We start from the raw sequence: 19,239 nt of genomic DNA on the forward strand, positions 1-19,239 counted from the left end.
GCTCTGGCTCCTCTCTGATCACTTCAGCACTTTACTGGTCAGGAAACATTTTCACGCCATTTCCTCCGTCCAGAATCTTTCCCTTCCCAATCCTGCTGACTCTGCCTGCAGAAATCCCGACTATAATGCTTTTCTTCCATCTCTCTCTATTAGGTAAATTTTGAGTGAGTCCATAATATCTGTAAATTGTAATGCTACATTTTCCCACTTCAAGTCCCTGCTTTTAGTGAACTATTGGAAGAATAATTAAAACTGTATAAATAAGGTAGAAGGTGGTGGATGGCAGCAGGAAATCAGGAAATGTATGCTCTCACATATACAAGTTCAAATTCAAAAGACAGTGGTCTACTTGTCTACTAATACCTTTGACTCTAGGATGGGTTCAAAGAGGTACCAGTGGGCCACTGGGCCAAAGCAGATATTTCACTTAAGGAAGTATATTAGTTAGGAACATTAGATGGCAGGAGAAAAAATAGCCTTTAAATAAGCAATGCCTGATACATAATTGCATAAGTACTGTAAATGTACTAGATATGGAACCCCCCAATGCTTTCTTACTCAAAATCCAGGGCTTTCTCCACTATGTGAAACTATTCCACTGGAAATAAAAGAACAAATATTTCAATTTTCAGATGAAACAAAGAATTCAATGCTGTATCTTGAAATAATTTTTAAACCAATAATGTATTTTCAATTATCATCCATTAAAATAGTTACATACTCTAGGAACCATATTGAACCTAATGTTAGGGTTCTATTATATACCCCCAAAATTGGCTGTTTTTCTCCTTTTCTTCTTTTAAGACACTACAGAATATTCCTTATAAAGGTATCTTTTTACCTCTAGACAGGAGAAAACCAATCTGCTGTCCTGTGAAATCTCACATAAGTGTAGAACACAAAGGAGTATACTTTCCCTTCAGCAATGGTAGCCTTTGTTCTAATAACTTATAATGCCTTGGGAGGAAAAATCCCAAAATCACCTTACAAAAGCAATAAGAAAATGTCCAGCAAATGGATGGGCACTTAATGAGCAAGATAAAATGCCAAGAAATAGTAATGTCTCTTTCTGTCCCATTCAAAGGACACTCTTATGACCCCAAAGCATTCACACTGGAAGATTACACGAGCAGCACTGGTTAGCACGATGCTATTGTACAAACAATCTGCTGCTAAGCAGGGCAGAAATATTGTTTACATGATAATGGAAGGGTCTCTGGTGAATGCTGAAAGAAAGTGATAATTTCCATAACCAGAAAAAGCATTTTTATGTCATTCTATTTCAACCGCTATCAACCCCGAGTTGCTTCGGCAATTGCTTATCCCGGTTTTGCTGGCTCTCTATCACCCTCATCTCTGCAGCTTTCCATTTCCTGAATGACAGGGGGTCTTTTGTGTTTTGTTCTGTTTTGTTTTTCCCCCTGAAGCCTTGGCAGGAAAACCACCATGCTGTAGAGTTTCTAGGGGCCCACTTTGCAATGTTCAGTCACTGAATTTTTGGTGCCCCTCTCATAAAAGCCCAGTTGGCATATCCTGGTAAAATTGCTGCAAATATGATCAGAGGAGGCCCCATTAATAGCAACAGTGAACGATGCACTCCTCTAGCTTTATGGAGCCTTTCCCGGTACAGTGTTTGCTGTGCTGAGAATAAAGCACAGAGCAGCTTCAATGAGAAGAGGGAAATACAAAGACACTCACCTGCATTACAATAAGGAGGTCAAAGACCAAGATGAAAGAAGCCAGGAAAGCTCTGGAAACTTCATCACTGGGCAAAAATCCCCGATTCAGCTTGTCCCAGCTGATCCAGTCAGTTGTAATGACGAGGACAACCACCGAAGTCAGAGTGAACAGAACCGTCCTGCAAGGAATGACACGCTCATTAAAAGGCGTCAGACATAATGAGTGACAGAGAAAGGGGAGAGTGCATGTCACCTGTGCCATGCTCAATGTCTACCCCTTGCCAAGTACCTACGCAAGGGCATATTCACCAAAAGGAAGGTGAAAAAAGAAGTAAATTAAGTGCTTTCTCTCTAAAGCAATTAGAAAAAGGTATGAGAGCATCTCCTCCAAGATTTTCCTTTTTTAGGGAGATTAAGATAATGATTATAGAACAAATAATTAACAACAAAAATATTACCAATGGCCTTGGTTAGGGCAATGTGTTGCAAAGAGAACACTGGTGTGTACTTCTCACTGCATGGACATCATTTGCTGGGGGTAGGGAACGCATATGTGTAAGAGCATAAGGCAGAGGGTAAATGGTGAGGAAGCCCTTGGATTCTACTCTTGTCTAACAAAAGGCCGGATGGTCAGGCCTCACATCACCATCCTCCTTGTCTGAGGAGCTCCATGGAGAAACCGCCTCCACACGCCAACAGCCCAGCCTCTTCTCATGGGCTTCAGGACATAGACAGCTCGTGGCCTAGCGATCTGGGTAGGTCACAGCCTTCTGATTGCCCATCCCTTGTTATGAGATACTAGGGGCCTGAGGTTTTCCTCTTATATATCTTTGTAGCCTCCATAAAATCCTGTATAATTATATGCAGATAAGATTCCATGAATGTTTTTAAAAATTATAACAATTATCAATTAAGCTTTTTATAAGAATAAAAAAATAGTCTTTAATATTGTCACTCAAAGTAAATCTGAAATATGGGCAGCGAGAATTTAATCTGCCAGAGAATTGTACATCATGTAGTTAAGCCTCTGCTTTCAGAGCCATAGTGGTACCTGGATATTGTTTTGAATTGTAAAAAGGAAGATAAAAGAAGAAAATATTTTTAAAAAATTTAAAGGAAAAGATAGAAAAAAATAAAAGAAAAATATAAAGGAGGAATAATACCTTTGACAAACACATACCCATTTCAGGAATTAACAAACTGTTTTTGCCCTCTAATTTTTTATAATAATTAATACTCTGAAAAGAATGCTGTGGATTATCCTAGATTTCTCTTTCTAATTCAACAAAATACAAATTTCTGAAACAAAATTTTGGGTTTCCTTTTCACATCTTATTTGGGACAAATTATTAGCATGAATTTTGAACTTTATTTTAATGGATATAATATATACCTTCTTAGATAACCCCTCTCCATGAATAGAAAAGGCATATTATTTTAATTCTGGAAAATAAAAATTTCTAATAAAAATTCATTTATATTATTAAAACTACAAACTCAAAATAATTTGACTCATGATCTCCAAAATACAAATTACAGATTGCCTCTACTACCATTTAGAATATCTTTGATCATTTCCAGAAATTCAAATGGATTAAATTATTGTAAACATTATTTTTACAATTCAATAGAAAAAAAGATTGGAAATAATACATAGTTAAACCTAAGAATAATGCTATTCTAAACAAATTTTTCTCTAAGTTAGGTCAATTTGTTTGTTTTTTTTAGTTTGAGAAACTTGTAGCAAATCTGAATGAAATTACCATAATTTCTCTTGTCAACAAGGAATGTAACAGCCTCCATGAAGGAAAGATAAATACTGACTCTTCCTCAAAGCTCCTTTGGGTAACAAGGGTATTTCCTCATCACGCTTGGCTTTTCAAATGATGTCCCACAAGGATGCTATGAATATATATCGTTGTTCAGGATGCGCTGCATGGCTGAGGCTGGTAAATCACTGGGGCCTGGTTCCCTTAAGCTCATCCTTCTTTGCCCCCCAGCCTCCTTCACAAGCCCCTCAAGCCCTTGTTCCTGAGCACCGGTGTGAAGCCCCGGGGCAGCAGGTGTGCTCCAGCCACTCCAGCTCTGTGGGCAGTGCCCTTCTCTCGCTCAGAGTCCAAGGCCTACATCATCCCCTGCACTTTCCCTTAGAGATGCCTGGGGGCTCCTTTTGGGAGGATAGCTGATTATATAGGAATTCCAACTGTTATTTTATTGGTCTAAATATATAAACTGATACTGTAAAATTAAATATTCAGAGGAACATTTTTAGATGTCAAAATCTGTGAGTCTGGAATAAGTGTCTGCTGAGCAATCAGAAACCTCATTTATTACAAGATTTACAAAAGAATTGTTTTATTCATGCCAGTAATCTCACTGTGAATGAAATCATTAAAATTAATCATTAAAACTTTTTGGTAATTGGAGTTTATCATAATGTCTGTTGTGTGAGAGCTTCCTAAGACCAAATCTGTACCAATTAACCTCTTGGATGTTTGCTTTATTTGATATATTTCATTTAATCCAATATATAATACTCTAAGAGCTTCTCATAGGTGTTTTCCTGACTTTATTAAGTACTTCTGTTTTGACAAAGGGTATTGCTATAGATCTCAATGAAAAGTTACTGGTAATATTTTATTACTCCAAAGGGAAATTAAAGGAGGTATTCTGCCTGATATTTAATATTCAACACTACAAAGAGAATAAAAATGGCAATTTTTAAATATGAATACATACAGCTCAGAGAAAGAGCCCTAAAAATAAAGACTTGGGAGAATAGAAAAAAGAAAGGGAATAGGGGGACCAAAATACATTAATTAGTCATTAGACGGCGTAAATTATATTCAGTGCTTTGGCTAGATTTGGCTGAAGAAACAAATGTGTTGCATGTGGTCTGATTTTCTGAGCTACTTCTTTTAAAATTGATATATTTTACCAATGTTATGATAATTCAGTCAAAGCACCAGTTTAAAAGCTATGATCCAGTTAGGTTTTACAAAAACAATCACCTATATGTGGAAACTACTATGAAGGAAACAGTAATAATAGCAAATTACCATTACAGTAATATGCCACTTACAATGTGCTCAGCATGGGTATAAGCACTTTACACAAATTAACTCGTGCAATCCTTACCACAACCCCGTTGTCACCACCCTAGATTTACAACTGCTGAAACTGAGTCACAGAATTAACCTGATTAGGGTTACAGACTTTATAAATTATATAAAATATCAGATATAAGGGATGTAAGATTATTCAAACCCAAGCTCACTCATGACAGTCTATCATAACCACCGTACACATTGCCTCTCATAGAAAGCACCTGATAGTACTCTCCTGTTCCAATGTTTGTAGCTAAGAGTTCATTTATTTTCCTTCAAAAATTATCATCTAGAATACTTAACACTGCAAAGTAAAACTGACAGAGACTGACAACCACTGCCAGGGAACAGCTAAAAGGAATATTTCCATGGCAGTGGAAATGGAACCTAATGGAGGCTGGCCATCGATACAACATCCTTGGGTTTTATTGAAGCAATATGGGTGAAAAGATATTTACTCTGGACCATGCTTCTTGGGGAGTTCCAGCTTCTCTTTATAAGAAGCATCTAATTAAGCAATTATTTGGATTATTTCCCTTCAGTCTGCAGCCAGCAGCAGCAGGATATCCTGGCTCATCAATTCCACTGTCTGGTTTCTGGCCACTAAATAGAAAGAACTCATACATAATTATCAGCTTGAGTGGTTAGTCTCACTTTCATGTTTTTAAAATTCCAATTTGTTCGCTTTTCCTCAATTGCTGCTAATTCCTCTTAGATTAATAAGAATTACAATATGAGACCAAGAAGGATCAACAGAGTTTTTCTAACCCAATGACTTCTGGCCTTTGGGTGGGCTCCTGGGAACCACAAAGTGACTACGAAGAAAGTGTGAATTTATATGTGCACTAAGAGTTTTTGGTAAAATGAACAAACAAAATGCTTCGAGACAGGTTAGGGGACTTGCTCGTGTCACACAGACAGCCAGTGACTGAACTTCAATGAGACCTTAGATCTACTTGTTCTAAGAAGGACTTGTCCTGTAATAAACCACTTTCCTTCTTCAGCTGAAAATCTGCAGATAGTCTCAAAAATTTAATATCATCTTGATCTCATCTGGAAACATACACATTTTATAGCCTGTTCAAATATCTATTTTATATGGTAATCAGAGACAGAGTGCAATGCTTGTGAATAAATGTAGATAATCCCTCAAAATGTGGTTTAATTCATAGTCTGAATCATTCCATCCTAATTTCTGGATTTTTAAAATACTGAACTTCATTATAAGTAACTAAATTAGTTACTATTGTTTTCCTTCTTCCACTTATAACCATTTTAAGATAGACTTTTTGCATAGTCAGTTGCCTGAAAGCAGACATTAAATCAAGGGAGAAAAGAATTGGCATTAGGCTCTAAGGGCTAACTCGCTGGGCTAACTATTACACAATTTCATTTTGATTAAACCAGGTAGTAGGAATGTACAGATTCTCCTAACTAATATATTATGAGCTGAGTCAAACAAAATTGCCCAAATCTGAACATCTTTTTCCCTACTAAAAATAGCAATTATATGTGATTCAACATAACATGCTTTTATGTGTTTTAATATATTAGCTATTAGTCATGCTTTAAATTATTTATAATCTTTGAATCCAGTGATGAATCTCATATTCCTTTCTGATTATGCTACACAATTATTGTAACATCTAAAAGGAAATAAGAATCATTTTTATTTCTTTTAAAAATATTTGTGTTAAAATATTGGAACAATCAAAAGAAATCAGATCATGTGCCATAATTTCTCAAAATAAAGTCAAAATCTGCACATCCTATTAAAAATGCAGGGTTTAAGGTTACCACTTTAGTAAAAGAATTAAAAGAATGCATGGATCAAGATAGCAAGCTTGATTTTACAATTAACTTATGATATATTCTCATATTTCAAGTGCTAAACACAAGAAATGAAATGCGTTATTACAACGGAATTGAAAATTATTTAGTGGTATAATTTCTAACCATGTTGTTTAGAGGGGAAAATATAATAAACAGGCATAAGAAGAATATTTCCCTTCCTTTTTACTGCAAAACTGAGAGCCAGTTCAAAGATACAGTTCTCCTCTGAACTCTAAGTACCAGCACACAGAATCACAGATGGCCATGAGAGAATGCCAAGCCTTTTCATTGTGCTTGTTTTAATTATGAATGTTGCCTCTGAAACTCTGCGAAAGAAACAATAACCACTAGAGCCTCAAGCCAGTTATTCCTGAAATATATGAGTTTATTCAGCAATGTAGCCTAGCTGAGGAAGTCAAGGTTGCTCCTCAGAAAGTCAGTAAGGAAATGGTTTAGTGTCCTTCTGGTCACATACTCTGGAGAGCGGGAAGCACTAAGGATAAACAAAGGTAATGTTTGCTAAGTGACCTAGTGAAAGAGCACAGATTCTCCATATGGCTTTTAAGAAATGCCACTGCTAGCTCTTGGCCAACCTGAACACATTTGTTAAGATGAGATCCCTGAGAAAGGAGATGCAGTTATTAACTCATCTTGTTTGTGGCTCCACTGGGAACTGGAGTCTGTAAGGGGAATTGTTAGACTCTAATTTTGTCCTTTAAAGGATGCATTTATGTGTTATTTATCTTTATATCTCTCTGTTTCTCCATGAAGAGAAGTGCTCCGAACACAGCAGGAGCTCAGGAAGCACTGAACAAACTGAAATGAAGAAATAACTTGGAAACTCTGGTCTTAAAAGGCCATGAATGAGGTGGCAGAAAAGGACACCTCTGGGTCACGGCATTTGGCCATGAAGTCTGTACTTTATGTGAATAGCGTCCTGACATCTTAATCTATGTAAACAGTGCCCTTTGGAGTTCTTCAGAGCTCAACCATTGCACCCTTGCATGGAATCCTGGGCAGCGACAATCTTGATAACAGAGGTGGTAAATGAAATGACCATACATTTTTTTAGTTGCTTGAATTCTTCTACCTATGCCTGAGTAATGTTTGTTAGTTTACCCAGAGGTACTTAAAAATGGCTAAAAGATATAGAACACAGTTAGTCTTGGTCAGGAGAAGGCATTTTTTTTTCTTTTTGTTTCACAGTTTAAGGTGTGGAGTAAAACATGTTTTAGAAAGAATAGTGCTTCGTAGACTGCAAAATCCTTAGGATACAGGCTGTGTCATTTATTACTGATTACCAATGGCCAACGCATCACTTTAACTTAAAAAAATAGTTGAATGAATAAATGAATCTATTTAATCTGGGATAGATAATACTCATTCCTTACCCTTCACCAGGCTCAGATACTACTGCAATCGATGGGACTTCCTCCAGTGTTTACAGAGCTTCCAAAGAAAGAGGCTTAGGAGGTGCAAAAATAGATTGGATGGACCTAATGGACATATTAATTCTGTGTGCCTCAGCAAACTTACCAGCCCAGTTTTCCTTCCTAGTGAAATTTACCTTGTATATACTAAATCATTCACCAATTCAATAGAATAAAACATATGAGACATACTCTACTCATTGTTACCCTGGGTATAAAATATTACCATAGGTAGGTTCAGTAATGAAAGTAGCAATAAAGGTAGAGCTATAGATAAATACCCATTAACTATAAATAATGCAGCAAGAACTATAACCATTACTTTTTAAGGAAAATTGAATGATAGCTATGATACTCCGAACATACTTGTGACTTTTAAAAATGCAAAGTAGAAAGTTTAAACTAAATGTACCAAGCTTCATCTCTTTCCTGTTGTTAAATTTGCTTTTATAAGAAATCAGAAAAACCATGATCTCGTCAAGTGGGGTGAGCATATAAAAGTATGTTTTATTTGATTTTTTAAAAATAGGATGATTTGTATGCTAGGTTAAAAATAATTGTTCAAGTAAAATTTTGCAACTTTGTTGAAGCCAAGATGTTTACATAAGTGAAAACCATGGCCAAGAGTATATTTTGAATATCTTGTCAAATATTGCTTGAACTAGATATATCATCAGGAGCTGGTCCTTTGGGAAGGATACTTTCAGAACTCTCCACAAGTATCCCTGGAAAAAGTAATCTTTTCAACAACATTGGGCTCTTGATATAATGTCTAGGAAAGTAGATATTATGAACATAAAGTACTTCTTTTTTTTTTCTTCTATTTTTTTATGAAAGAAATCCATGAAATAGACAAGAGGAACAAAAAAATTCCCTAAACTTGTACAAAAATCTGTAAGGGAAGTAATGTCATGGCACAATGGAAGATCAAAAATTAGTGTTAGAATTCGTAAGAGAGACACTTAATTCTTGAATTCTAAGGGAAAAGATTTTTTAAAGGCATCTAAAGCTTTATGACTGTAGATATATATTTAGCTTTTGTTGCGTACACATGAAGAATTTTTTTTTTCTTCTTAGAATAAAACAGAACAAACTGGGGAAAAACAACAACCAATATCTCACTCAAAAATAGGAGACGAGCATGCTGGCACTAGTGATCAGAGGACCAATTCATCAGTTTGATTTAATTAAGAATTGCTTCTTGGCATTTTAAAGGCAGATCATCAGCTTTGTCTGGTCAACCCAGTGGAGAATTTTGAATCTATATAAACTATGTAATTTTAACAAGAATTTAGAAAGCTCCTTGATAGAAAATGCTCGATAGAAAATGCTGTTTCAAATAACGCACAAGATTGGGAAACACTACAGCTTTTTGAATGAGAAAAGTCATATTTTAATGCGTGCAAGGGCACCGAGAATTCAAGAAACATTTGTTTACATCTACTGTGCCAAAGGCACAGAGCTAAATTGTCAGGGCACGGGAATGATCTCTGCCCTTAAGGAAACTTGCTGCCAGCTGAAGAGCGCCAGTACATACAAAATAATCACAAGTGAAAACCATAAAGCTATGGACATTTCCAAGAATATCTCATTTATTTTTATTCAGGTCTGAAGGGTAGCTGGGAGGTTTAATTAAATTAGGCCTAAAAGATGGATAGCTTTCTACAATGGAAAGGATATTGGGGGCAAAAGACAAACTTGAAGGAAAATATGGAAATATTAGAGGGTGGGTAGTGAAGTACAGGAGGTAAGAACGGTGGTGCTTCCAAGTTTCTAGACTGTGTGGCTAAAAGGATTGTGAAGCCAGGAACTGGACTGAGAAGGACGAAAGAAAGCAGGGATGAAATATTGCGAAGTCTCGTTTGGACACATTTTTCAGTTCAGAGGGCCGGCGGGACATACATACAGCAGGCAGCGGGAGACAAGAATCTGGGTCAAGGACAGGTCAGGGCCTGAATTCTGATTCATTCAAACACAAGTACTTGTTAGAGTCATGGAGATGAGTAAGATTTTTCAGGTAAAAAGTAAAAATAAAAACGAGGACAGGGAAAATCAGGACAGAACCCTGATGGTCGCCTCTTTTCGCCATGTCTCCGTAGAAGGATGAACCCGAAGCAGCTGAGGGACCCAGAAGCAAACAGGGCCGTGGAAGGCAGAGCGAGGCGGCTGCAGGAAGGAGCTGTGCCCCAACTCCAAACGCCGCGCAGCCTGACGGAACAAAGGCTGGCCATGGGTCACTGCGGACGGCACCTTCTTCTTCAGCACAAGACTTCTCTCAAAATTGCAAAATTGGATGTAAATGTCGTTTCAGATATTTTCTCTGTACAATCAGATATGGGACTAATTTATTTTCTGTCCCCAAGATCTTTAGTAAAGAGGAAGAGAAAATTGAGGGAATTGAATAATTCAATTTAAAACTATTTGGCTGTGATTAGCCAAGTAAATGACAGTTTAATTAGCATTTGCCCAAACATATCAGGCAAAGGTATTTAATGTTCCAACTTTCCAGTATGTTTTATGAATGAAGAACAGCCATTTCGAGTCATTCTGTTTTGTAGAAATGTATCTCTTGGTAACAGATTTTGACTGTGACTTAATCATTTCCTTATTAAGAGAAAGTAGTTAGCATATATATTTGAGGGACAACTGTATATCAGCACAGAAATATGACACAAATATATCTACTTAAGTATTTTAAAACATAATTAGGGAAATGAGTTCTAATCTAATTAGGAAGACTATCATGTATCAATGTATAATCAGGAATAAAGGAAAATCTTAAGGAGGCACTAGAAGTGCTTGGTGTCCTGGGGGAAGAGACAAATTCAAGACAAAAGATCATCTTAGATAGAGGGATAAAATGGGTGTGAATCACATCACTGTGTTGTGAGGCAGTGGGTAAGACTTCCCAGATATGGCAAAAGACAGGGGATATGGATTGGGCAGGAAACAAAATAAGATTGGGTATTTACAGGTAACATCACATTGTTGATGGTCTTCAAAGTCTCCAAGGAAAGTTTGATATGATGCTATAGAAAAATAATCCTATTGATTGTTTTAAGAACTATACTATCCATCAAAATAGTTGTTTTGTAGGATGGCTTCATTCCTAGAGGGAAGTGATAACTCAGATTGAAAGTATTACAGATGTCCTCTCTTTTCTCCCCATTGGCCCCCTCCACCCGTAGCCTCCATTCCTAAAGGTAACTTTCATTTAGTAAGATAGCAATATTAAAAATCAAGCTCACGCCATGAAAAATAGCGGTATATGATATTAATGTATGTCCTACAAAATAATATAATATGGACCACAAGCTAGGTGAAACTTATGCTCTGGTAGCTTAGCTTAAAGGTATCTGTATCTGATTACTTTTGTACCTCAGACAAGACCCCTCCTTCATTTCTTTCAAGCACGAAGCCACAGGAATGAACAGACTTCCTTGTTTTTCTGGTTCTACCAATGAGTGAACAAAAAATCCCTGATGATGTCATTACTCTGCTTCAGTTTTTCATTTCCTGCCAAGTGAAAAGCAAGTTTCTTTTATATCTTTATATTGCAGTTTTCTGAAACAAACTAATAAATAGTAAGAGTATGAGTATCATTATCATTGCAAATCTATAAAAACTGTAATACACATGCATATATACACATTGCAGTGTGTGTGTGTGTGTGTGTGTGTGTGTGCTGTGTGTATGTAAACTGAAAAATCTGCGGCACTATTCAAATTTTAGAATGTTAAATATAGTCAGTTTAACACTTTTTTTCCTTACTTTTAAGACAGAACTTATCTTTTGCATAAACACGTTCAGCATAAGCTCTGGAGAGTCTGGCTTACATCTATATTAATCCTTACAGGCTTTCCTTTTACATAAAGCTCACAAGGATTTTCTTTTAATAGCAAAAACATTGACTGTTTACATTCCATTTCATTAAACAAGGTAATTTTCAACTTTGAACAAAGGTCATTATCTTGTAATTCCTGCCTAAATCAATAGAGAATTACAATAAGATGAGTTTTACAAGGTAAAAAGTTTAAAAAAAAAAAAAAAAATCTCCTCCAGAACTTCAATCAGAGGGGCATCCTGACTTGCTCTTTATTGAGTTTTACTCTAAAGCTTTGTTCCAAACTTCATTCAAAACGCTGGCACATGGAAAAGTTTTTCAAAGACTCCTACTTCTCAATTTACCATTCAACTGGAAAAATTACAATGGTTTTCTTTACCAGTTAAATGTCATAATATGAACAGCAGGATTTATTGAACACCACAGTGCCATCCATCAATGTTCCTGTTATTAAATTGGACGGCTTCGTTAAGCTTCATTTTTTAATATGAATTTTTCCCACAACAACACTACTCATAAGTACCCACAGCATCAAAGTTTTTCAATATAAGCCTTTACATAAATGCAATACAGAAAAAGCTAAATCCTCAGTATCAAAAAGCTTCCTTTCAATTTTGCCAGAAATCCAGAACTTTGGTACCAAGAGCACAATTTCCAGATTTTTTTTTGCACTTTCCACATTATAGTTTCACATTTTCAGCTAAGTAGCATAGAAGATTTGTTTTTGAGTTAGGCAGACCTGTGTTTGAATCTCAACTCTGCTTTTAATGATTATGTGATAATAAGTTATTTACTCTTTTTGAGCCTTAGCTTCTTCATCTTGAGATAAATACCTCTATAACACAGAGGTGCTCCCTAAATGATCATTGTTTTATTATTATTTTTATTTTTAGTTGATTTTTTAGAAATTATATTTTAAGACAGGCCAACATACAGTATAACTTTGCAACCTATATAGACTTACTACTCAGAAATATATTTAAAAGCCCCAGACAAACTGAGGACTCAATGTATTCCATTAATAGAGATATACTAGAAGAAATATGCTATATAAAGTCTAATATATGAGTCATAATTTAAAGCTAGAATAGGTTAAAATCAGCTTGCTAAAATTATTTTTTCTCCTTCTGTTTACTTGAGGAGTCTGATTAAGATGCTTACCCTCAAGATTTATGCCTCTCTGTCTCTCTTCCCGCTGCCAGAATCCATGATTTATATCTGGTTTCTCATGATAAAAGTAGTGGGGGTCAGGAGGGGTAGAGGATTGTTTTTAAAAAACTGATCTAAACTGAACTAATCACTATCCATGAAAAAATATTTGTCTTTTTTCCTTCTAAATTTGCATAGCCCAATCGGCGTGCTGTCATGACAAATAAAGATTGCCAAAGTGCCAGCTTTAAAATGATTTCATTCTGAATAGTACTTTCCCCAAATATCAAGTAATAAATACTTTACACTTTTTTGTTTTGTATTTACTGCAGAAGATAATAATAGATTATATGACCGATGGATTAAAAATAAAGGATATTAGAAAATGCCTAAAAAATGGAAAGTTCTTTACTACTAAGAACATCTTTTTGGTCAGTAGGAATTAGAGCATTTTTACGTACAATCTCTTTTGATCTCACATGGCTTCTTATGTAACATGAAAGGAGTCTTTCCAGCTGTGCACCTGGTGGTTTAGCCAGGACACTAGTCAGAAAAGTCACCAGTGAATCTGTAAGGCACAACCTCGTAGGAATTACCATTGTAAATGCAGTGATGACTACAAATGCTTAAGAGAATGCTTTCTTACCTTTCTCTAACCTGCAAATATTTGTGGGGCTATTTCAGTGGCCCAGTAGGATCTTCTGGGCAGTAGACCTATGTGCAACGGAAGGACATTAGGCCACCATCACTCCCTACCTTGGGACTGCCTGGGAGCAAAGGGAAGATGTTCACAGCCAGCTCTGGCCAGAGAAACAGACCAGCACAGCCTAGCTGGGGCAGGCTTCAGCACAATGTTCTAATATGCTTCTTTAGTCATTTTCATGGCAGGTTGTTTTTTTTAAAGAAACTATTGGTTCCTAACTAAAAATTATTTCATAAACGAATGGGTTTCATTCTTCAACTAATCAAATATTTGTAGTACCAAACATGGGCTAGAGCATAAATAATTGAGTAATGACTTTCCAGTATATATTTAGTTTCAAATGCTTTTTTCTCTAACTCAAAAAACTAATTTTAGTTCAAAAAGGAGAATGTTATTTTTAAATATGTGAAACATTATTATTTAATCATTGCCATGGAAATATGGACAGAAATATTTAGATAAAGTGTCCATTTCAGGGAATGCAATGATTTATCGTTCCTTGAGATACGTTTTTAATTGTATGCTGATTATACAGCACTGAGGTTGGAGAAATCCTGTATAACTGTCACCCACAGTCATTCCAATCATGGTCATCAGCCCCAAAGATCAGTACACTTTGACATCACTTCTTGACAGAAGTCCATAGCGTCACAGATCCAGGAATACCCTGAGATGTAAGAACGGCAGTTGCACGGTGAACAAGGAAGGGGTTGTAAAGACTCACAAACTTAGTTCTGAATCCTGACTTAGCCACTTAGTCGTTGCAATATTAGACGAGTCTTTGAGCTGTTTGAAATGCAGTTTCCTCACCTTAAAACTAGGAATATAAAAACGACCTCACGGTGTGTTGTGAAGAGTAAAAGAGATCGTTATGCCAACTCACCCAGCACACTGTAGGAGCACAGATTGCAGGCTGCCCCGTTACATGACAGAGCATTTGAGAAAAGGCTGCCACACCGAGGAAGATACAGCTTGCAGCCAGGCAGGAGAGGGCTCCACCTCACATGCACTTAGTAAGAAACAATGAGCTGGCAATGCTACAGGTACAACGGAACACCAACAGAAAAAGGGAAGCACAGCCCTGGCCGGCTGGGCTGTGGTTAGAGCGTCGGCCTTGGGCTGAAGGGGCGGCGTTTGATTCCGGCCGAGGGCATGTGCCTCAGTTGCAGGCTCAACCCCAGGACCCGGCTGGGGTGCGTGCAGGAGGCAACCAATCAATGCGTCTCTCTCACATGGATGTTTCTCTCTCTCTCTCTTCCACTCTCTCTGAAAAGCAATGGGGAAAAAAATCCTCAGGTAAGGATTAAAAAAAAAAAAAGAAGAAGCATATTTTTATTTAAATGTTTTGTACACAAAGACAGAAATATAATCGGAGTCACAAATGTAAGCCACATATGTAAATTTTAATTTTCTAGTAGCCACATGAGAAATAATGAAAAGAAAAAAATGACATTGATTTTAATAATATATTCATCCCAATATATCTAAAATATTATCATTCCAACATATGAGATTATAAATGATATTTTACATTCTTTTTTCTCTAACTAAATCTTTCACACTCACTGTGTACTTTTTAAGTATATATACAGTCACATTTAGTGCACATCTCAGTTCAGATTAGCTGTATTTCAGATGTTCAGAGGCCACATGTAGCTAGTGGCTCCCCTACCGGAAAATGCAGACTGATGAAACATCTGGGCTGAACGTATCAGTATTCATCTCAGTACTCCAGCAGCCTGGGGCACAGCCACTGCTACACATTTTCAAATTCTGTGAGTTTTACATGTGATTCTCAGGGAAATCTATCTTCTCCATTGAGATGCCTAAAAGAAACACTGCCTATTGAATTGTGAAAAGCTATCCAAGTTAAATATAATTACAAATGTTTTGAACTCATCTTTAATGTTTCTTCAAAAGAGTTTAAAAAATACAGATTCTTTCATCTAACAAGGTTGATTTTTCTCCTGTAAGAGTTTAAATAAAAGAAATGTCAAAACACTCTAATCTTTTTTTCCCTGGTGATGCTTTAATGTTAAAAATACTTCCCTAAAATACACACCATATGTCATGAGGAAAGAAGAAAATTTTTTTCATAAGTGGATGAAACTTCATAATCAGCTATATGAGCAACAAGTCTTTCAAACTGTTGGAAAAAATAGAAGAGCCCATTATTCAACGAGGCCATGTCTGTTTATATGTTATAGACAGTAGCTGCCTAAGGTACCAAAAACTAACATCAAATCGAAAATACAAACATATTTTTAAAAACTTAATAGAATGAGTAGGGAGGTTCTTTTATTCTTTGGCAGAGTTTGCACTGTCTAGCATCAAATATTATGCCACAGATGCATTTTGTCTATAAATACCTACCAAATATTTTAGTACCTACTGAGTTAAACTCAAAGCTAAACCAAAATAAGAAAATTCATACGAAAAAGGTAATTAGGTTTCCATCATGAGAAAAGGAATATTCAAACTATTTTTAATACATAATGCGATTATTTATTTTTATTCCAATTTTATTGATGTATAATTTACAAAATTTACTTGTTTGCTTATGGTGTACAACATGATGATATATAATGAAATAATTACCACAATCAAGCTAATTAACAAATTCATCACCTCATATTGTGTGTGTGTGTGTGTGTGTGTGTGTGTGTGTGTGTGTGTGTGGTGTGGTGAGAACATTTAAGATCTACCTCTTAGCAAATCTCAAGTATACAATACGATATAATTAACTATAGAACCAGCTATACATTAATTCCCCAGAACTTATTCATTCTGCGTAACTAAAACTTTGTACCTTTTGATCAACATCGTTCCATTTCAAATTAGATTTTATCTTTCCATAAAAGTAGTGCATATAAATATTCTCCAGGATTTCTGAACCTGCTTATTTTAAAGATACGGGATACAAATTATCCTAAAGAAGACTATGAAAACTAACAAAGTTATGACTGAACGTCAATGAGTTGAGAAATATGATGGCCGCAGTAATTCTGGGTCAACCCCAAAACGTCTGTGCACTACATATTTTATGTCAGATAGAAATGTTTTCTCAGGGATTTCCTCCTTACTATATATTGTATCTCTCTCCTGGGTGAAGTGTTTAACTTCGTCAAGTAGAGCCAGGGGCCTGGGAGCCAGGTGGTATCTAGGTTGGAGTACCTGGCTTGGGAAAGGGAACTTCTCATTGATATGCGACATCTTCTTGCCTTTCTATTCTTTACCTAAGTCATATGGTCCCTTAAATGATGTAGTACATGGGCTATTTGAGGATTTAATGAAGTAGCATACGTATACGCATTTGGTATATAACAGATTTTTCATAAATCCCTTTTTTCTTTATGTGAGGAAAGGTTAACTAGGATGGACAGAGTCATTTGCTAGGGCCAGCAGGGACCCGGTTACAGACCTGGAAAAGGGAGGAGACTAAGCATAAAACTGAGCTACGTATCTACATAATATCTAAGTTACAAACCCTTTTGAAGAAGACTTAGAACAAAATTATCATCACATACAGGAGCCAGTAAAATCAATAGCCTGTAGAAAAATTGTGCATTTTTTAAAATAATGAAAATGCTTTAAGGGCATTGATTTTTTAAATAGAGACATTTCTTTTATTATCCCTATAATGCTATTTTTCAGAAGCAGAAATCAAGTAAAGCAAAAGCCCAGGTTATTTTATACTTTTTAATTGTATCTGTAAGTTCTTTTGGGGGGGTTGTGACATCATACTAAATTCTCATGCATTATATTACTACTGGCTATAATTTTTGGTATAAAATCCTAGAATGTGTAGTAATATAAGGCAGTAAAATTCCACATTGTATAAATCTACATCAAAATCCACATGAAATATCCATGTATTATTTATAAGAGTAATTTCATCTTGTGATTTGGATCAAATCATAAGTAATGAGATGAGGCCTAACATGAATTTAGCTTTATTGAAATATTTGATTGCATATTTCTTCCCTTTTTCATATTTAAAAGGTTAAAACATGACATTTTAGGTCCACATCTAATATTAACTATTTTAAGTATAATAATGAGATTCCATATATCTGATCAATGAAGCTTTAAACACTGTAGGCTGGATAAAACTACAATTTTAAAAAAATATAGACATGCAATTTAAAAATCAGAAAAAAATGTTCTATTCTTTTCAAAAATATATATGTAGTTTGCTTTCTATGTACATACATGCATACATAAAATTCATTTATAAATTTAAGTATATATAAACTCTATATACATCTTCATATATGTATATGCATGTGTACATATGTGTGCATATACTATGTGTGTGTGTGTATACAGGGTGTCTCCTCAAAAATGTATACACACTTTAACAGCTGATAGCTCAATTTTGAAAATGAAATGTATTTTAATAAACACTACCTTTATAATTATTCAAAGTATATGTATACATTTTTGGGACACCCTACACACACACACACACACACACACACACACACATACATACATACATACATACATATATGTAGTTTTTCCAAAATTGCTAAACACAAATTATATTCCTAGTGTTTGCAGTAATGGAAGTCGAGTTATACAGGACTGATATAAATAATTTAATATAAAGTGCCCTTGGGGATCAGCAGCATTGTCTGGATTGGCTCTCTCTGTCAGGTGATTAACAGCTCACATCACCAACAATCTGTAGGTCTCATCAGTATCCAGTCACATATCCTCATTCTGAAATGTGAGAGGATTGCTTTTCAAAACTTATTTTCTATATTAGTTTTAAATGCTCATAGAAAATTACAGAAAAGCATATAGTAGAAAATAAAATTACTCCCACAGTAATTCGATGGGTGATTTTCTTGCCAGTGTTTTTTATTCTTTGATTGTATTTAATTCCAGTGTTTTCTCTATAGCTGTGTGTGTGTGTGTCTGCTTGTATGTATTATAAAATTATGATCCTGCCATGTCCAAATCTGTATACTGCTTTTTCACATAACTTGTTAAATTGTGGATATTTTTATCAGAAAACTTTAACATCTTTCAAAAACATTATCTTAAATAGTTGTGTAATATTCCACGACACAAATTTATTAAAGTTATTTGGTCTTGTTATTAGACATTTAGTTGTTTCTAGATCCTAGTCTATCTAGTACTTGCTTAAGATATGCTCCAAAAGCAGAATGATTACTGAATCAAAGAGCTTAACTATTTTACAGGAACTTTCCATATTATAAAATTTATTTCTTATAAGGTTGATTCAAATTGAAATCCTCACTAGCAGTGTACGAAACTATCTATTTTTATTTAACCCAGTAGAAACATTTTTAAAAATCTAGGCCAGTTTGATAGGTGAAAATGGTATCTTGTGGTTTTCATTTGAATTTCTGTGATCAATAATGAAGTTCATTTTATCTGTTTAGTAGTCATTTCTAAGCATTTTTCTATCAACTTGTTCTATTTTCATAATGTTTTTCTAATTGATTAATTCTTTATCTACTGA

The 19,239-nt window shown here is 35.4% G+C and overlaps 1 protein-coding gene across 2 annotated transcripts in view; it reads right to left on the bottom strand.

Annotated features, from left to right (window-relative positions):
* The window catches only part of TMEM117 (transmembrane protein 117), a 388,807-nt gene that overhangs the window by 77,322 nt on the left and 292,246 nt on the right, over positions 1-19,239 (bottom strand). For both annotated transcript variants that reach the window (XM_087813934.1, XM_016201158.2), the window contains one exon: positions 1,699-1,858. In XM_087813934.1, coding sequence (XP_087670060.1) covers positions 1,699-1,858 — 160 coding nt within the window. The remainder of the gene's footprint in view (positions 1-1,698; positions 1,859-19,239) is intronic.

The sequence above is a fragment of the Miniopterus natalensis genome, chromosome 2 (assembly GCF_054644295.1).
Source record: "Miniopterus natalensis isolate mMinNat1 chromosome 2, mMinNat1.hap1, whole genome shotgun sequence".
Lineage (NCBI taxonomy): Eukaryota > Metazoa > Chordata > Mammalia > Chiroptera > Miniopteridae > Miniopterus > Miniopterus natalensis.